This window comes from Panthera onca, chromosome C1, assembly GCF_046562875.1.
Source record: "Panthera onca isolate mPanOnc1 chromosome C1, mPanOnc1 haplotype 2, whole genome shotgun sequence".
Taxonomy (NCBI): Eukaryota; Metazoa; Chordata; class Mammalia; order Carnivora; family Felidae; genus Panthera; species Panthera onca.
The window spans coordinates 123484023-123506335 of NC_138346.1; the positions used below are offsets into that span (position 1 = coordinate 123484023).

Below are 22313 nucleotides of genomic sequence, written 5' to 3' on the forward strand. Positions count from 1 at the left end.
GTGTTGACAGCTCAGAGTCTGGAGCCTGCTTCAGATTCTGTGTCTCCCTCTCTCTCTGCCACTCCCCTGGCTCGTGCTCTGTCTTCCTCGCTCTCTCAAAAATAAATAACCATTAAAAAAATGAAAAAGAAAAGATGACCTGAATCTATGTAAATATAAAGCTCAAATTAAATACCAGAATCATGGTTACAGAACAAATACATGTGTTTATTAATCTTTACAATGTAAATTAATACCAAAATTGTATAAGCAAAGGAAGAAGCAGTAGGAGGAAGTGTTAGATACACTGTTTACAAATACAAAGGTAACCAGTAAAATAACTGAAAATACTACACACACCTTTCAAATTAACAAGATACCCACACACACATTTAGAGAAAAAGAAAAAATAAATAAATATTAATATGTAATGTAAAATAAGAGGACAAAAACATGATATAAATCATATCAATAAGGGGTTAATATCCAGAAAATATGTCAACAACAAAAAACAATTTAAAAATGGGCAAAGGATTTGAACAGACAATTCTCCAAAGAAGATGTGTAAATGGCCAACAGGGGAAGGAAACAATTAAGAACTTCCAAAATAAATTCAATAACATAAACATACAATCACATGCCATAATTTCTGATTCCAGTGAGACTCAGCACGAGAGCCACTGTAGACCTGTGCTTATTTGATTCTAGTCAATATGGCTCTTAACCTAATCACCACTTGTATAGTACTGGTGAAAGTGGACACATATAATAATGAGAATAACTGTCACTAGTATACCTGTATTGATAAGAAGTAATCTGAGGGGATAAGTAGGCAGTCCAGGAAAAAAAAAAAAAAAAAAAGAGGCCTATAAAATGCACAGAGAGTGAAAGTTTCAGGAAAAATGACTAAATTTTTTTCATTTTGGTCTATCTAGTCTGGATAAAGAAAGTACAACAAACATACCCATACAGAATTAATTATCCATGCCAATAAATAGGACATACTAGCAATAAAGTCAAAAGACAAGTTAAAAAAAAAAACAAGAAAGAAAAGATTCACCTGAAGCAGAAAACACAAAAAGAAGAGATTCACTGAAAAAATAAATGAATTTTGTCCTTTTCCCAGCCTCCCTCTTACCACGCTGTAAGTAGAATATACCAAATCACGATATTCTTATCTTTCTTGCATAAACTGCATGAAGAAACACAGCTTGAAGAGAGACTGGTAAATGGCAAAAGTGAATACACACACTGGAATAATACTCAGCCATGAAAGAGATCTTGCCATTTACAACAACATGAATAGATCTATAGAGTATTAAGTTAAATGAAATAACTCAAAGACACACATACCATCTGATTTCACTTATGTGGAATCTAAAAAACAAATAAACAAAGCAGAAACAGACCCATAAATACAGAGAACAAATTGATGACTGCCAGAGGGGAAAAGGGTGAAGAGATGGCAAAATGGGTGATTGAGAATAGGAGATACAGGCTTTCAGTTATGGAATGAATAAGTCAAGGGATGAAAGGTACAGCATAGGAAATATAGTCAGTGATATTATAACAGCACTGTATGGTGGCAGATGGTAACTACACTTAGGGTGAGCATAGCATACAATACTAAATGCTTTCAATAGGAAAAGAGAAGATTGATGTCAGCAAAATGGCAAGAGTTTTCTACCATCTACCCCACCAAGACAACATATTTTAACAATCATCCACAGATGAGAGTTCCTCTATGGACATCCTGGAATCCAGCAGAGAAGTTACAGCATTTCACTGCAACCAAAAAAGAAAAAAAAAAAGAAAAAAAATCATAGATCGAACACACTGAAGATGACAAGAGGAACAGTTTCACTTTACCCATGTTACCCCTTCTCCCAAGAAAGCACAGTTCAGTGCCAAGAAAGACCTCTCAGCCAGCAGTTTTTCCTATGGGAAAAAGTGAGACCAAGAGAGAGATGCCCAGCTTCCCCAGTTATATAGGATACTGCCAAGAGAGGGATGCCCAGCTTCCCCAGTTGTACAAGATCACTCCATCCATGATACTGAGGTTAAGTATAAGACTAAGGGGTGAGGAGGGTTGGGACTATAGCAGCAAAAGTTCAGAATGTATTTAAGGGACACAGATCCTACTAACTACATCATGGACTCTATTGGAAAGCCTGACTAAGAGCTGCTGAGGATACCTTGCTTGAAGATCTCCTCAACTGGCCAATGGGCATTCTCCCAACGCTCCACACATCTCACCCATACACGTCCTACCCCGCTGCCAACCTATGCATGCCCCTATAAGTGTGGCAAGTGTGGGTCTTTGTAGATGGCAAGTGATCATGTGCAGAAAGCTGGGTCAATGCTGCATCATGCAGACATAATGAAAGTAGTCCTTCAAGCTGAAATGAGAGGATGGTAACTAGTAATATGAAAACATATGAAACTATGAAACACACTGGTAAAGGTCAAATTCAAAATACTCTAATATGTATGAAGGTGGTATGTTAATCACTTAACTATCTCTCGTATAAAAGTTAAATAAGCATTAGAAATAGCTAGAGCTATAAAATTAACAAGTCAGGAAACAACAGATGTTGGCGAGGATGCAGACAAAGGGGAACCTTTTTGCACTGCTGGTGGGAATGCAAACTGGTGCAGCCACTCTGGAAAATAGTAGGGAGGTTCCTCAAAAAATTAAAAATAGAACTACCCTATGACCTGCAATTGCACTACTAGGTATTTATCCAAAGGATACAGGAGTGCTATTTTGAAGGGGCACATGCACCCCAATGTTTATAGCAGCACTATCAACAATAGCCAAATTATAGAAAGAGCCCAAATGTCCATTGATTGATGAATGGATAAAGAAGATGTGGTACGTGTACACACACACACACACACACACACACATGGAATATTATTCGGCAATCAAAAAGAATTAAATTTTGCCATTTGCAACACATGGATGGAACTAGAGTATATTCTGCTAAGTGAAATAAGTCAGAGAAAGATAAATATCATATGATTTCACTCATAGGTGGAATTTAAGAAACAAAACAGATAAACATAGCGGAAGGGAAGGAAAAATAAAATAAGATAAAAACAGAGAGGGAGGCAAACCATAAGAGACTCTTAAATACAGAGAATAAACTGAGGGTTGCTGGAGGAGTGTTGGGTGGGGAATGGGCTAAAGGGGTGATGGACATTAGGAGGGCACTTGTTGGGATGAGCACTGGGTGTTATATGTAAGTGATGAATCACTACATTCTACTTCTGAAAACATTACACTATATGTTAACTAACTTAAATAAAACTTAAAAATTAAATTTTAAAAATGAGAAAAAAGAAATACAGCTACAATAATTTGTTAATGGACACACATTATTAAAAGATGCAAACTATAACACTGACTGAAAACACAAAATGTAAAAGGGACTTGTTTGCACTACAAGTTATTATCACCTTAAAATAGACTATTAGAACTATATGAGTTTCTAGGGAGGCCTCATGGTAACCACCAAGGAAAAACTTACAGTAGGAACACAAAAGATAAACAGAAGGGAATCAGAAGGGAATCAAAATATACCAGTAGGTAAGATTATCATTTCACATTTCACAAAGGAAGATGCAAAAGAAGAAAGAAACAAAGGAACTACAAAACAGCCGGACAACAATTGGATGGCATTAGTAAGTCTTTACCTAACATTAATTACTGTAAATATAAATGGACTCAATTCTCCAAGCAAAAGATGGAGAGTGGCTGAATGGAAAAATACGGGTAATGGATGAAGAATGGATAAATAAAGATCCAACAATGTGCTGCCAACTAGACTCAGTTATGCTTTAAGGACATTGGTCAAAGTGAAGGGACAGAGAAATATTCCATGCAAAAAAAAAAAAAAAAAGTCTATTTGACAAAATAGACTTTCAGTCAAAAGCTATAACAAAAGACAATGAAGGTCATTACGTAATGATAAAGGGGTCAACTTATCAAGATCATATAACAACTGTCAATACATATGCACCCAACAGCAGAGCACCTAAATATATTAAGCAAATACTAACAAACCTGAAGGGAGAAACAGAAAACAATATAATAGTAAGGGACTTCAGTACCTCATTTTTTTATTGAAATATAATTAACAATGTTAAATTAGTTTCAGATATACAACATATTGATTCAACAATTCTATATATTACTCAGTGATTATCACAATAAGTGTAGTCACTATCTGTCACAACACTGTTATAATATCATTAGAACATTGTTATATCATTAGAACAACACTGTTATAATATCATTGACTATATTCCCTATACTGTAGTTTTCATCTCTATGACTTATTTTATTTTTTATTTATTTTTAATGTTTATTTATTTTTGACAGAGAGAGAGAGAGAGACAGAGCATGAGCAGGGGAGGGGCAGAAAGAGAGGGAGACACAGAATCCAGAGCAGGCGCCAGGCTCTGAGTTGTCAACACAGAGCCTGATGCGGGGCTTGAACCCATGAGCTGCGAGATCACAACCTGAACCAAAGTCGGACGCTCAACCGACTGAGCCACCCAGGCGCCCCTGACTTACTTATTTTAAATTGAAGTTTGTACCTCTTAATCTCCTTTACCTATTTTACCCCTCCCCACCACTTTCCCTCTGGCAACCACCAGTTTGTTCTCTGTATTTAAGAACCTGTTCAGGGCGTCTGGGTGGCTCAGTCAGTTAAGCGTCCGACTCTTGGTTTCAGCTCATGTCATGATCTCACGGTTTCATGAGTTCGAGCCCTGCATCAGGCTCTGTACTGTCAGACTGTCAGTCCCTCTCTCTCTCTCTCTGTCCCTCCCCTGCTCACACTGTCTCTGTCTCTCTCAAAATAAATAAACTTAAAAAAAAAAAAAAGAGAGAGAGAGAGTCTGTTTATTCAAGGGTGCCTGGGTGGCTCAGTTGGTTAAGCGTCCAACTTCAGCTCAAGTCATGATCTCATGATTCATGAGTCTGAGCCCTGCCTGCATTGGGCTCTCTGCTGTCAGTGCAAAATCCACTTTGGATCCTCTGTACCCCCCTCTCTGCCCCTCCCCTGTTTGTCCTTTTCTTTCTCTCTCAACAAATAAAAAATTTTAAAAATAAGTAAAATATGAGTCCATTTATTCATTTGTTTTCTCTTTTAGATCCACATATAAGTGAAATCATATGGTATTTGGCTTTCTGTGTTTGAGTATAATACCCTCTAGATACAGCCATATTGTCACATATGGCAAGATCTCTTTCTTTTTTATTGCCAAGCAATATTCCATTGTGTGTGTGTGTGTATCTCATGTCTTCTTTATCTAGTCATCTATCAATAAACACTTGGATCACTCCCACATCTTGGCTAGTGTAAATAATGCTGCAGTAAACATTAGAGTGCATATATCTTTTTGAATTAGTGTTTTTTGAGAAACAAAAAACCTCCTGATTTTAAGATTTATTACAAAGCTAGAGTAATTGGTAGAATTAGTGGATCATATGTTTATTTCTATTTTTAATTTTTTGAGGAATCTCCATACTGCTTCTCACAGTGGCTACATCAATTTACATTCTTACCAACAGTGCCTGAGTCTTCCTTATTCTCCATTCTTCCTTACTCTCCTTATCAACACTTGTAATTTCTTATCTTTTTTTATTCTAGCTATGCTGACAGGTGTGAGGTTGTATCTCATAGTGGTTTTGAACAGTACTCCATTTTCAACAATGGATAGATCAGTAAGGAAACATTGGAATATGAACTATGCTTTAGACCAAACAGACCTAACAGACATACACACAACTTTTCATCCAATAAAACATATTGAGACGAATATTCATTCTTCTCAAAACACATGGAACATGTCCATGGTAACTCATATGTTAGGCCATAAAACAAGTCTTAACAAATTTAGGATGACTGAAATCATACCAAGTATGTTTTAGAACCACAAGAGTACGAAATTAGAAATCAGTAACAGGAGAAAAACTGGAAAATTCACAAATAATGTGGAAATCAAACAACATACTCCTGGATAACCACTAAAGAAGAAATCCAAAAGGGAATTTAAAAAATATATAAAGCAAATGAAAATGGAAACATAACACACTAAAACTTACAGGATGCAAGTAGTTCTAAGAGGAAAAAGTTTATAGCAGTAAACACCTTCAACTAAGAAAAAAGAAAGATCTCAAGTAAACAACCTAAATTTACATCTCTAGAAAATAGAAAAAGAGGAACAAACTAAGTTCAAAGTTTGCAGAAGAATGCAAATAACAAAGATCAGAGTATAAAAACATGAAAGAGACAGATGAGGAAGGGGAGAGGATGGGACAGGGGGAGGAGGACAGAAGGAAAAGGACAATGGCTAAGTCTGATCATTTGAAAAGATAAACCCAACACACCTTTGGCTAGATCATTAAGAAAAAAGAGAACTAAGAGTCAAATGAATAAAATCAGAATTAAAAGAGGAGATATTACAACAAACACCACAGAAATACAAAGAATCCTAAGAGACTACGAAAACAATTATATGCCAACAAATTGGATAACCTAGAAGAAATGGGTAAATCCCTAGAAATGTAACCTACCAAGACTGAATCATCAAAAAATAGAAAATTTGAACAGACCAATAAGAATCAGTTGTCAAAAGTCTCCCAATAAGAAAAGTCCAAGAGAACACCTGATTGCTTTTCTGGGGAATTCATCCAAACATTTAAAGAATAACTGACACCAATCTTTCTCAAAATATTCCTCCCAAAGTGAGGAAGGAACACTTCCAAACTCATTTTACCAGGCCAGCGTTACCCTGTTAACAAAGCTAGGGAAGAGAATTATAAGAAAATTACAGGCCAATATCCCTGATGAACACAACTGCAAAAATCCTCAACAAAATACTAGTGAAGGGAATTCAACAGTACTGAAAGAATCATACATCATGATCAAGTGGGATTTTTCCCTGGGATACAAAGATCGTTCAAATACACAAATCAATAAATGTGATAAACCACATTAACAGAATTGAAGGGTAAAAATAATATGATGATCTCAACAGATGCATAAAAAGCACCTGACAAAACTGAACACTCTTTCATGTAAAAACTCTTAACAAATTAGGTATAGTAGGAATACACCTCAACATAATAAAGGCCATATATGAAAAGCCCACAGCTTACATCATAGTCAATGGAGAAAAGCTGAAAGCCTTTCCACTAAAATCAAGAAGACGACAAAGATGCCCACTGTCACCACTCCTATTCACTTATTTCTCTGCCAAAGAAAGCAGACAAGAAAAAAAAAAAAGGCATCAAAAATGGAAAAGAAGAAGTAAAATTATCTCTATTTGCAGATGACATGATTTTATATGGAGACAATCCTAAAGACTCCACCAAAGAGCTGCTAGAATAAACAAAGTTGCAGGACACAAAATTAATGTACAAAAATCCATAGCATTTCTATACACTAGCAACAAGTTATCTGAAAAAGAAATAAAAAAAATAAAGAAAATGATCCCATCCATAATAGTGTCAAAACTATAGGGTATTTAGGAATAAATTTAATCAAGGAGGTGAAATATTTGTGCATGAAAACTTTTCTTTAAATATAATTTATTGCCAAATTGGTTAACATACAGTGTGTAAAGTGTGCTCTTGATTTTTGGAGTAGAGTCCTGTGGTTCATCACTTACATAAAACACCCAGTGCAATGTACATGAAAACTTTAAGGCACTGATGAAAGAAAACAAAGAAGACACAAATAAGTGGAAAGATGTCCCATGTTCATGGGTTGAAAGAGTTAATACTGTTAAAATGTCCATACTACCCAACACCATTTATAAATTCAATGTATTCTCTATTGTTTCCAATGGCATTTTTTACAGAAGTAGAAAAAACAATTCTAAAATTTACATAGAATCACAAAAGACCCCAAGTAACCAAAACAATCCTGAGAAAAAAGAACAAAGCAGGAGGCATCACACCTCCTGATTTTAAGATCTATTAGAAAGCTAGAGTAATCAAAAAATAAATAAAAATAAAGCTACAATAATCGAAACAGTATGGTAATGGCATAAAAACAGACACATAAACAAATGGAACAGAATCAGGAGTCCAGGAATAAACTCATGCATATACAGTCAACTATTATTTTACAAGGGAGCCAAGAATACTCAATGGAGAAAAGACAGTCTCCTCAATAAATGGTGCTGAGAAAACTAAATATTCATAGTAAAAGAATAAAAGACCACTATCCTATATTTACACCACACACAAAAATTAACTAAAAATGGATTAAAGACTTAAATGTAAGACTGGAAACCATGAAACTCCTTGAAGAAAGCAGGGGAAAAGCTCCTTGACAGGATCTTAGCAATGATTTTTTGGATAGAACACTAAAGCACAAACAAAATCAAAATAAATAAGTGGGACTATGTCAATCTGCACAGCAAAAGAAATGATGGATCACATGAAAAGATAACCTACAAAATGGGGAACAAATATACGCAAACTATGTGTCTTATAAGGGGTCAATATCAAAAATATATAAAGAATTCACACAATTCAAGAGGAAAAAAATCCAATTAAAAAATGGGCAAACGACCAGAATAGACATTTTTCCAAAGAACATATATGAATAGCCAATAGGTACACGAAAAGGTTCTCAACATCAGTAATCATCAGAAAAATGCAAATCAAAACCATATTGAGATACCACCTCAAGCCTGTCAGAATAACTATCATCAAAAAGACAAAAGAGGATGTATAGAAAAGAAAACCCTTGAAGGGAGCTAAGACAGGGGAACGTAGGAGGACCCTAGGCTTGCCTTGTCCCTCAAATACAGGTAGATAAATATCAAATCATTCTGAACAGCCAAGAAATCGATCTGAGGACAGAACAAACTGCACAACTAGGAGAGAAGAGTACACATGACATTGGAAGGAAGGAGGTGCGATATGTGATTGGGGGAGAAAAGGATCTCAGGTGCTGCAGGGGAGAGAGTGCCCTGATCACAGAGAGAGGGAGGGAGAGGGAGGGGAAGGGAAAGAAGAAGAGGGAGGGAGGAAGGAGCACAAGGAAAACACTTTCCCAAAGCCAATGATTGAGAAAATGAAAGGGGCTGATTATCATGAGTTCTTACAACAATCAGAGTTCAAAGACTGGAGTTTTAGAGGTCTGTACCATGGCTGGTGTTGAGCCTGGTGGGCATTGCAGTGTTCCTGTGGAGAAGGAGGGCAGAAGGCTGGGAGCAGACAGCGAGATCTGACGATCTCCTGGGATGCACTGGGAGAGACGGATCCTCCTTCTTGGAGCACAACTGGAAGAGATGGCATTGCTTCTTGGCGGACAAAAGAGCCAGCAGGCACCATTACACTCTCCCACTCCTTAGCATAGGTGCAGAGACAACTGCTGAAGACAGCTAACCTGGACATTGGCTTTTTGCTGAGCTTTACTCCAAATTCAAAGTTCCTGCATATTGGTGTGACCCCTTCTGGGATAAACCTGCACCAGCCCCATCATGGCAAGACCCTCCCCCAGAGGATCAGCATGGATCTGCTCCATGCCAGGTCTCTAAAGTTTGGAGTTTTAAATTTTTTTTAAGTTCATTTATTTATTTGGAGAGGGGGGGTGGGCAGAGAGAAGGGGAGAGAAAGAAGCCCAAGCAGGATCTGTGCTCTCAGCTCAGAGCCTGACACAGGGCTCAATCCCACAAACTGTAAGATCATGATGTGAGCTGAAATCAAGAGTCAGATACTCAACTGACTGAGCCACCCAGGTGCCCCTAAAGTTTGGAGGGTGTTTTTTCCTTAATGTGTATTTATTTTTGAGAGAGAGACAGAGCACAAGCAGGGGAGAAACAGAGAGAGAGAGGGACACAGAACCTGAAGCAGGTTCCAGGCTCTGAGCTGTTAGCACAGAACCTGATGTGGGGCTTGAACCTACAAACCTCAAGATCATAACCCGAGCTAAGGAGGAATGCTTAACCGACTGAGCCACCCAGGCGCCCCTGGAATTTTTTAATCTTAGCCATCCTGCATTGGATAAAACTCAGGTGTACTGCACTGCCAGAGTGGGCAGATCACCCAAACACAGGCAGGGTGAAGGCAGGGATCTGAGGGACACCTGGCACACATGAGTGGAGATGGTTCACTCTTCCATGAGGGCTTCCCAGACAGCAGTGGGAGCAAACTCCACTCTCCAGGGACAAGAGAGAGGGCTGACATCATTTTCCTCCCCTATCCCTTAGTGTAAACTAATTTCAGTTAGCAGGACAGCACCAAAATTGAAGGCCTAAACCACTTATGCCAAGCCCCACCCCCCAGTGTTCTGCAGGTGCTTCTTTACTAGGGCAAGTGTGCCTGAGAACCAGAGCACCAGGCCCCTCCCCAAGAAGACCAGTACAAACCCCCCACATGCACCAAGTCTGCTGACCTAATAGAATGCTGCAAAGCTTCAGGTCTAGTGCAAATAACTGATCAGGTCTATTTTAACAAGCAGACAAGAACACACCTAGTTAAAACTCACTACACACTCTGGCCAAGGTCCAAATACTCCCCACTGCAGGCAAGGAGAAACTGCAGAGGACTGACCTAAGGGAAAGAGCAGCCAAAACACAGTGTACACCAGAAACACTTCCTAAAGCACCAGGCCCAGAACAATATATGACCTCTTCTTAAAGTTATTACTCTCAGGAGCAAGAAACATAACAGGCTTTCCTAACACACACAAAAAAGGCAAAGACCTAGACAAAATGCCAAGACAGATGAATTCATCCCAATAGAGCAAGAAAAGATCATGGCTAGGAATCTACTGGAAACAGATAAAAGTAATATGACTAATCTAGACTTTAAAACAACAATCATATGGATACTAGCTGGACTTGAGAAAAGCACAGAAGACACCAGGGAGTCCCTTACTGCAGAGATAAAAGACCTAAAAACTATTCAGGCCAAAATAAAAAATATTATAACCGCAATGCAAAACCAACTGAATGTAATGATCATGACAATGGGAGAAACAGAGGAACAAATGACTGATATAGAAGATAAAATTATGGAAAATAATGAAGCTGAAAAGAAGAGGGAAAGAAAAATACTGGATCACAAATGTAGACTTGGGGAACTCAGTGACTCCATAAAACATAATAACATTCATACCACAGGAGTCCCAGAATAAGAGAGGGAAAAAGGGACAGAAGGTTTATTTAAGAAAATGATAGCTGAAGACTTCCCTAATCTGGGGATGGAAACAGACATCGAAATCCAGGAGGCACAGAGAATTCCCATCAAAATCAAGGAAAACAGGCCAGCACCAAGATATATCATAGTAATGTTTGCAAAATATATACATAAGGAAAAAATACTAAAAGCAGCAATGGAAAAGAGGTCCCTGATTTGCCAGGGAAGACAAATAAGGTTATCAGCAGACCTCCACACAGAAACTTGGCAGGCCAGAAAGGAGTGGCATGATATAGTCAATGTGCTGATGGGAAAAATATACAGCCAAGAACACTCTATCCAACAAAGCTGTCATTCAGAATACAAGAGACAAAGAGTTTCCCAAACAAAACCTAAAGGAGTTCATGACCACTAAACCAGCCCTGCAAGAAATAGTAAAGGGGACTCTTTGGGAAAGAAAGACCAAAAGCAATAAAGACCAAAAGCAAAATAAAAGAATAGAGAAAATCTCCAGACACAATGACTTAACAAATAATACAATGGCACTAAATTCATATCTATCATTAACCACTCTGAGGTAAACAGGCTAAACCCTCCAATCAAAAGACATATAGTATGTCAGAATGGATTAAAAAAAAGACTCATCTATATGTTGTTCACAAGAGACTTATTTTCTCCTATTTTATTTGAGAGAGAACAAGCAGGTGAGGGGCAGAGGGAGAAAGAATCTTTAAGCAGGCTCCATGCTCAGTGCAGGGCCCAACGTGGGATTTGATCTTACAACCCTGGGATCATGACTTGAGCCAAAATCAAGAGTCAGATGCTCAACCGAGCCACCCAAGCACCCTAAGACTCATTTTAGACCTAAAGCCACCTGTATACTGAAAGTGAGAGAATGGAGAACCATTTATCATGCTAATGGATTTCAAAAGAAAGCCAGTGTAGTAATACTTAATTCAGACAAACTAGACTTTAAACCAAAGACTAACAAGAGATGACTAAAGGCATTATATCATAATAAATGGGTCTATCCAACAAGAAGATTTAACAATTGTAAAAATTTATGCCCCTAACTTGAGCACACCCAAATATATAAAACTAATAGCTAACATAGAGGAACTCATTGATAATAATACAGTAATATAACACCCACTTACAGCAATGGACAGACCACCTAAACAGAAAATCAGCAAAGAAACAATGGCTTTGAATGACACACTGGATTAGATGGGCTTAAGAGAAATATTCAGAACTTTTCATCCTAGGGTAGCATACACATTCTCCAAAATAGATCACATACTGGGTTACATATCAGGCTTCAACAAACACAAAAAGACTGAGATCATACCATGCATATTTTCCAACCACAACACTATGAAACTTAAAGTCAACCACAAGAAAAATCTGGAAAGACCACAAGTACATGGAGGTTAAGAATACCCTACTAAATAATGAATGGGTTAAACAGGAAATTAAAGAAGAAATAAAACAATACACAGAAACAAATGAAAATGAAAATATGACAGACCAAAATGTTTGGGATGCAGCAAAAGCGGCCATAAGAAGAAAATATATAGCAATACAGGCCTACCTCAAGAAGAAAGAAAAATCTCAAATATACAATCTAACCTTACACCTAAAGGAGCTAGAAAAAGAACAAATGAAACCTAAAGTCAGCAAAAGAAGGGAAGTAATAAAGATTAGAGAAAAATAAATGATACAGAAACAAAAAAATAAAACAGATCAATGAAACTAGGAGCTGGTTCCTAGAAAGAATTAACAAAATTGATAAACCCCTAGCCAGACTTATAAGAGAAAGGACCCAAATAAATAAAATCACAAATGAGAGGAGATCAAAACCAATACCACAGAAATACAAACAACTGTAAGAGAATATTATGAAAAATTACATGCCAACAAATGGGGCAATCTGGAAGAAATGGATAAATTCCTAGAAACATATAAGCTACCAAAACTGAAAAAGGAAAATCAAAAACGTGAACAGAGATAACTAGCAAAGAAATTGAATCAGTAATCAAAACACTTCCAACTAAAAGAAGTCCAGGGCCAGATGGCTTTTCAGGCAAAACCTTTAAAGAAGAGTTAATACCTATTCTTTTGAAACTGTTCCAAAAAAATAGAAATGGAAGTTCCTTTCAAACTCACTCTACAAGGCCATCATTACCTTGATTCTGAAACCAAAGACCCAGCTAAACACAAGAATTACAGACCAATATCCCTGATGAATATGAACACAAAAATTCTCAACAAAATACTAGAGAAAATCAAATCCAACAATACATTAAAAGAATCATTCACCACAATCAAATGGGATTTATTCCTGGGCTGCAAGGTTGGTTCAATATTCACAAATCAATCAATGTGATACATCATACATAAAAGAAAGGCTAAGAACCGTAATGATCCTGTCAATATATGCAGAAAAAAGCATCTGATAAAGTATCTCATCCATTCTTGATAAAACCCCTCAACAATGTAGGAATAGAGGGGACATATATCAACATCATAAAGGCCGTATATGAAAGATTCACAGCTAATATAATCCTCAATGGGGGAAAAACTTAGAACTTTTCCTCTACTGTCAGGAACAAGACAGAGATATCCACTCTTGCCATTATTACTTAACATAGTACTGGAAGTCCTAGCCACAGCAATCAACAACAAAAAGAAATAAAAGGCATCAAAATCAGCAAGGAAGAAGTCAAACTTTCACTATTCGCAGACATGATACTCTATGTAGAAAACCCAAAAGACTCCACCAAAAATTGCTACAACTGACAAATGAAATTAGTAAAGTCAAAGGATACAAAATCAACTTACAGAAACCTGTTGCATTTCTAAACACCAATAATGAGGCAGCAGAAAGAAAAATCAAGGAATCTTTGCCATTTACAACTGCACTAAAAACCATACAATACCTAGGAATAAACCTAAGTAAATAAGTAAAAGATCTGTACTCTGAAAACTATAGAACACTGATGAAAGAAACTGAAGATGACATAGAGAAATGGAAAAACATTCCATGCTCACAAATTGGAAGAAAAAATATTGTTAAAATGTCAATACTACCCAAAGCAATCTACATATTTTATGCAATCCCTATCAAAGCATTTTCACAGAGGTAGAACAAACAGTCCTAAAATTTATATGGAAGCACAAATGACCCCAAATAGTCAAAGCAATCTTGAAAAAGAAAAGTAAAGCTGGAGGCATCACAATTCTGGACTTCAAGCTATATGACAAAGCTGTAATATGCTACTGGCACAAAAACAGACACATAGATCAATGGAACAGAACAGAAAACCCAGAAATAGACCCACAACCATAGGGTCAACTAATCTTCTACAAAGCAGGAAAGACTATCTAATGGAAAAAAAGTCTTTTCAACAAATGGTGTTGAGAAAACTGGACAGTGACATGCAGAAGAATGAAACTGAACCACTTTATTTTTTAATTTTTTTATGTTTATTTTTGAGAGAGAGAGCATGTGAGCAGGGAGGGACAGAGAGAGAGGGAGACACAGAATCTGAAGCAGGCTCCAGATTCCAAGCTGTCAGCAAAGAGCCCAACATGGGGCTCGAACCCATGAACTGCAAGATCATGACCTGCACCGAAGTCGGACGCTCAACCAACTGAGCCACCCAGACACTCCAAAACCGAACCACTTTTAACACCATACACAAAAATAAACTCAAAATGGATGAAAGACCTAAATGTGAGACAGGAACCATCAAAATCCTATTAGAGAAAACAGTCAACAACCTCTTTGACCTCAGCTGCAGCAATTTCTTACTTGACACATCTCTGAAGCCAAGGGAAATAAAAGCAAAAATCAACTGTTGGGACCTCATCAAGATAAAAATCTTCTGCACAGCAAAGGAAACAATCAACAAAACTAAAAGGTAACTGACAGAATGGGACAAGATATTTGCAAACAGCACAGCTGATAAAGGGTTAGTATCCAAAATCTATAAAGAACTTATCAAACTCAACAGCCAAAAAACTGATAATCCAGTGAAGAAATAGGCAGAAGACATGAACATTTTTCCAAAGATGACATTCAAATGGATAACAGACACAAAAAATATGCTCAGCATCACTCATCATCAGTCAAATACAAATCAAAATCATGATGAGATACCACCCCCATACCTGTCAGAATGGCTAAAATTAACAACACAGGAAATAAAAGACATTGGTAAGGATGCGGAGAAAGGGGAGCCCTCTTACACTGTTGATGAGAACGAAAACTGGTACAGCCACTCTGGAAAACAATATGGAGGTTCTTCAAAAAGTTAAAAATGGAACTACCCTATGACCCAGCAATTGCACTAGGTATTTACCCAAAGAATATAAAAATACGGACTCAAAGGGATATATGCACCCCAATTTGTTTACAGCAGCATTACCAACAACAGCCAAACTATGGAAAGACCCCAAATATCCACTGACTGATGAATGAATAAAGAAGATGTGGTATAAATACACACACACAAGGAATACTACTCAGCCATCAAAAAGAATAAAATCTTGCCATCTGCAATGACATGGATGAAGCTAGAGTGTATCATGCTAAGAAAAATAAGTCAGAGAAATACTGTATTATTTCACTCATACATGCAATTTAAGAAATAAAATGGATGGACATATGGGAAGGGGGGAAAGAAAGGAGGGAAACAAACCATAAGAGACTCTTAAGAACAGAGAACAAACTGGGGGTTGATGGAGGGAGATAAATAGGTGATGAGTATTAAGGAGGGCACCCGTTCTGATGAACAGTGGATATTATATGTAAGTGATGAATCACTAAATTCTACTCCTGAAACTAAGATTACACTATATGTTAACTAACTAGAATTTAAATACAAGCTTGAAACAACAACAAAAACAAGAAGAAAAGAAAACTCTTGTGCACTGTTGGTGGGACTGTAAATTGGTACAGCCACTATGGAAAACACTATGGAGCTTCTTCAAAAAAATCAATAATAAAATTACCATATGATCTAGCCATTCCATTTCTAGGAATACATCCAAAGGAAATGAAAACACTATGCTAAAGAGATATCTGTCCCCACATGTTCATTGCAGCAGCATTACTTCCAATAGCTAAGACAAAGAAACAACTTAAGTGTTACCAACAGATGAATGCATAAAGTGTGATACACATACATACACATATATACACACACACTGATATATTATTCAGCCATAAATAAGAAGGAAATCCTGCCATTTGCAATAACGTGAATGGACCTTGGGAGCATTATGCTATATGAATTAATTCAAAGAAAAACAAATACTTACATGTTCTCATTTATATGAGAGTCTAAAATTTTAAAAACTCCAGGCACCTGGGTGGCTCAGTCGGTTAAGCATCTGACTTCTGCTCAGGTCATGATCTCACAGTTTGTGGGTTTGAGTCCCATGTTGGGCTCTGTACTGACATCTCAGAGCCTGGAGCCTGTTTCAGATTCTGTGTTTCCCTCCCTCTGCCCTCCCCCATCCCGCTGCCCTGTTTGTGCTCTGTCTCTCTCTCAAAAATAAACAAACATTAAAAAAAAATTTTTTTAACAAAAAACTCATAGAAAAACATCAGATTTGTGGTTACCAGAGGCAAGGGGCTTGGGGCTGGGGAATTATATGAAAATGGTCAAAGGTTCAAACTTCTAGTTATAAGATAAATAAGTACTAGGGATGTAATTTACCACACAATGACTATAGTTAATACTGCTATATGGTATACGTGAAAGTTAAGAGAGTAAATCCTAAGAGTTCTCATGAAAAGGGAAAGAACATTTTTTTTTTTTTTGGCATCTATATGAAATGATGGATGTTAAATGTATTACAGTAATCATTTCACAATATATGTAGGTCAAATCATGCTGTGTACCTTAAACTTGGACAGGGCTGCATGCCAAGTATATCTCAACAAAACTGGAAAACATTTGGAAAGAAAAGAACCTTAAGAGTAGTTAAAAACAATGAAGAAGACCTCTTATACTAAAACAGCAGGATAAAGGTAAGTATATGTTACTAATACAGGTGAAGAGAAAACCATTTAGTCATTCCTCTGACAACATTCATTAAAAGCAGAAACTTTTCAGAGCCTCCTTGGTGGCTCAGTGGGTTAAGCATCTGAGACCTTTGGCTCAGGTCATGATCCTGCGGTTTGTGGGTTTGAGCCCCGTGTTGGGCTCTGTGCTGACAGGCCTGCTTCAGAATCTGTGTTGCCCTCTCTCTCTGCCCCTCCCCCTCTTGCACTGTCTTTCTGTCAAAATGAACATTAAAAAAATAAAAATAATAAAAAAATAAATACATTAAAAAATTTTTCAAAGCACTGTGCTCAGATAAAGAGAAAACAAAAATAAATAAGATATAATCCTTGCCTCTGAAGAGCCTGAAATATAATAGAAGCATAGAGTGACATAACTATTTTAATGTAAGTACAAACTGCTATGAAAATACTTATATACAGTAAGCTCACCTTTGGAAGTTGAAAGATGTGTCAGATTTGCCATAGTGAAGAAAGGAATTAAGTACAAGAAACAAAGTGAACAAATGCACAGGGTCTTGAAATTGAAAGTGCAAGTTACCTAGGCTGCTGTTGAGTCATTAAGAGCACAGATTTTGGAATCATGTAAAATAGACCTAGATTTGAATTCTAAGTCATTTTACTTTTTTATTATGTGATCTTGAATAAATAACCTAAACTCTGTAAAAATGAGGATAATATGTATTGCTTATACCATTGTTGTAAGGATTAGGTAGGATAGTCCTATAGAAAGCAAGAATAAATAAATAGTATCTGCCATTTTAAAATAAGCCCATTCAGTTTGTCAGGGTGCCTGGGTAGCTCAGTCAGTTGAGCGTCCCACTTTGGCTCAGGTCATGATCTTGCACTTCGTGGGTTCAAGCCCATGTCAGGCTCTGTGCTGACAGCTCAGAGCCTGGAGCCTGCTTCAGATTCTGTGTCTCCCTCTCTCTCCACACCTCTCCCACTAACTCCTGCATGCGCACTCTCTCTCAAAAATTAACATTACAAAAAAATTTTTAAGTAAGTCAATTCATTTTGTATACTGCAAAACACTATACAAATATAAGGCATTATTCTTTCCTAAAACCTGATGAATAGTTTAAAAAACACATCTAAATACATAAGCATTTTATAATATATGAGATAATATTTTCCAAGTACTTCTATCTAAAAGCACTCCTAAAGTATGGCTATATTTATATGTTTAACATTTCAATAAAGGAATATACTAAATATGTCTGAAAAAGAAGCTAATGGGGAAAAACTATATTTTAAAAATATATATTTATTATATATATATTTAATATATATAATAAATATATATTTTCTAGTATGACATGTTTATAAGAACAATGTTGCAATTATACTTCAGTAAAAAATTAAGAAAACAAAGTCACACCTAAATGGTACAATTAGTTACTTTATCTATAATGCCACAAAACCTACCTTTTCTTCTCTTTCTATTTCAAGTTGTTTCTTAACAGACAAAAGTTCATTTTTGAAATTAGATAGTTCAGCTTCCTAAAGAAAAAAAACATGAAATTTTCAAGTACATCCATGTATTTCTCAAAACAATGCTAAAAAATGCTTCAGATATATTCAGTTTTTCAGAGAAATAAATTCACTAATAAAATATATACACTTTAAAAGTCTACTGATAGCCTGCTAGCTGAACATGACTAAAGATTTCATTTAGACAAATTTCTTACAGTTTTCTCTGAATAAATATTAACACCATGTATATTCTCCTCCTCAGCATCTCCTAATATATCCCATTCCTCCTCTCCCCATCTCTATCAGAGCTCCAAATTTATTTGTAACTGGAGTTTATATTTATTCATTTGAAAAAATAGTTCACTCCACCATTTCAGAATATAAATTGGAAAACCACTTAACTATCAAACCCATAAGATCTTTTTCAAAATGTAAGATTGATTCTATAGCTCTAAAATTATGGCTTTAATATATTACTCTTTACCACCAGCCATGCTGATATGAAAATTGGCTTTACTACTATTTGCTCTGTATCTCACCAAAGATGCCTTCATTGATGACTGTTCTTGTTCTTTGCTTTTATAAAGTCCTAATTCTGCGTCTCTTTCTTCAACTATTTTATCATATTGGTGCTATATTAAACAGAGAAAATATTTTAGGTGTATCAGAACACAAATAGGTCATGTTTTAATAATAGTGGTATTCTTAAGCATTTAATATTTGTTAGACAATGTCTAGGAATTCAGTGATATATATTTGAGTTTTTTCCTAACTTTTCAAGTCTTTTTTATTCATATAACGTAATCAATGAAACATAAAAAACAGTCTTGAAAATAATCTAACACAAGAGCAGCAAAAAATTCTTTTTAATTAGAAATGTTGAATGTCATAATTTAAAAACTAAGGTAGGAATGCCAGGACCTCTTAGAAAAGTAACTGATTCCAGATCTGGGAATACAGGATGAGTCTTGGAACATTTGTCACAATAGAAAGCAAAAAAGCTGTCAGAAATTATTAAGGTCAAAAGGACTGGCCAGTGAGTTTGAAGAGCCTCCCGCTGGCCAAAAGATAAACAATTTGAGCATCAAGGATTATACTGGATTGAGATATATAAAATATATTTAAATCTATGAGTTCACATTTAAAGTAAGCTCCACGCCCAGCGCGGAAGCCAATGTGAGACCTGAACTCACGAACCTAAGCTGAGATCATGAGTAGGATGCTTAACTGACTGAACCACCCAGGCACCCCGAGTTCCCAATATTTTTATGAATTCTGTTAATATTTATTACCTAAATATTTTTAATTCTTGTTGGTTACCTCATAACAATGTTATATTCCACCAACAATTTTTAACATGGATAGATAGATAGATATAGCCTACCTCCTCTCCAAATCTTGAAGGGAATAAAGGTAAATTCCCCTAAAAGAATGACTACTTTTAGAACAAAAAATACAGCATACTCACAAACACAACAAACATGAAGTCTTTCATCTATTTATACCACTGATAAAAATTTGTTTAGCTTAATATGTGTTAGCCATATAGATGATATAAATATTTACCAGATACATATCCTGGGGATGTGCTTAAATAAATAGAAGGTGGCTATAAGAGACTACTAGGAAAATTCGGAAGAAAAGTGATCACTTCCATACATCATAGATGACAAAGAGAGATTCTACCAAGGAAGTGACACCCGAACTCAGCTTTGTGTAGTTAAGACCCAAACTGAGAAATGAGAGATCAAGAATATTCAAGCTGTAATAAGACATTCTTGCATAGTTTTCTGACATATCAGAATGTTATCTTGATTTCATTTTATTCATAAATATGGCTCCAATTAATAGTTTTCAATACACCAAAAGGGAAGAGTTACCTTATGTTTTTCCATAAGTGCTACCATTTCAGCTATTTTATGTTGACATCGTTTATCAATTTCTTTCTGTAATTTTACTGCTTCATCAGCTATTACTTTTGCTTTCTCAACCTATCAAATAGAGTGATTCTTAAAATTAATGAACAAAAAACAAATTTAACTTAAATCCAAAGACCATACACACTACTTACATAAAATGCAGAAATCAAACACAAGGATATTAGGAAAGCCAAGCAGAAAATGCATTACTGTTTTGGTTCATTTTAGGGTGTTCTATCAAGTGAGATGACAATATAACACTGTAATGTTATAACCTTTTAATGTTATAATCTTAATCTTGGCAAAATATACTACTCAGTAATCAAATACCTAGAATAACAAAGATATTTTTAAGCTTCATAGAAACTGTCTCATATACATTTATTAAATCTTTTAAAAATCATAATTTAAAAATAAGAATTGCTTTTCTCTTAAAGTGCTAATAAAAAATATAGTTTTAAGATAACAAATTTTCAAACATAGTTTTTCCTACCTCTTCCAAAAGATTTTCTTCTGATATCGTTTTGTCTTTAATTTCTTTTTGATAGATGTCAGTCATTTCTTTAAATTTTTGTTTGGCAACTTCTAGTTCTAACTCTAATTTATTGACCTTTGAGCAAAGAAAATAACATGAACATTAGTAAATGCTGTGGATTACTTAAAAATATTCTGTATTCATTTTGGGGTATTGTGAATCTTAAAAGATTACTTATTCATTGCAATTGTGGTTAGATCATTTTCTTACATTTTTTATATGGTGAGATGTGCTTTATTTTTCACAAAATCTATCTTCTCCCCTGAAGTATGTATGCAGTCTTAGCAAGTAATGTTTTAAAAGCAAACATATATATTTTTTAATCCATTCCTCAGCAATATTTATTTAGTCTCAGGTTTAGGTTTATTATAGTAAGTACTCCATTTGGATAGAACACCCATGTGACTCAAAGAAAAGTCTGCTCTTTTACCAAAACAAAACAAACAGCTTTACTGAGGTACAACTGATACACATAAAAAAAACTACACGTAATGTATACAATTTGATAAATTTAGACATATGCATATACTGTAAAACCACCACGATTCAGATGATAGACATAATGCATCACCTCCAAAAGTTTCCTGCTATCCCTTTGTTTTTTGCCATTAAGAACATTTTAATGTGAGATCCTCTTAAATGAGTAAGTTCACAATACAGTATTGTTGACTATAGGTTCCATGCTGTACCATCTGCTGCTGTACAGCTGATCTTAGAACTAATTTATCCTACATAATGGAAACTTTATACAAATTGAGGAACTCTCCATTTCCCCCTACCCCTTGCCTATTCTAATCTCTGCTTCTGTGAATCTGACTCGTGCCTCAAAAAAGTGGAATCATGCAGCATCTGTCCTTTTGTGACTGGTTTTTGTTGCTGAATTGGAAGTGTTCTTTATATTCTGAATACTAGATCATTACCAAGTATATGATTGGCTAATATTCTCTCTATTCTGTGGGTTGCCTTTCACTCTTTTGACACTGCCCTTTGATACATTCAGTAAAATTTCTACCAACATCCCAACTATCTTTTTGTCAGAAAATATAGAAGCTGATCCTAAAGTTTGTATGGAATTATGAGGGACCCTGAATAGCCAAAACAATCTTGAAAAAGAATGATGTTGGAGGACACATACTCATTAATAATTTATAATAAAAC

At 35.9% G+C, this 22313-nt stretch overlaps 1 protein-coding gene across 5 annotated transcripts in view; it reads right to left on the bottom strand.

The window, feature by feature from the left end:
* SYCP1 (synaptonemal complex protein 1) overlaps positions 1-22313 on the bottom strand; it is a 124759-nt gene that overhangs the window by 22855 nt on the left and 79591 nt on the right. For all 5 annotated transcript variants that reach the window (XM_060625346.2, XM_060625345.2, XM_078451532.1 and 2 more), the window contains 4 exons: positions 21114-21230; positions 20582-20692; positions 19241-19333; positions 18654-18728 (listed from right to left, as the gene is read on the bottom strand). In XM_060625346.2, coding sequence (XP_060481329.1) covers positions 18654-18728; positions 19241-19333; positions 20582-20692; positions 21114-21230 — 396 coding nt within the window. The remainder of the gene's footprint in view (positions 1-18653; positions 18729-19240; positions 19334-20581; positions 20693-21113; positions 21231-22313) is intronic.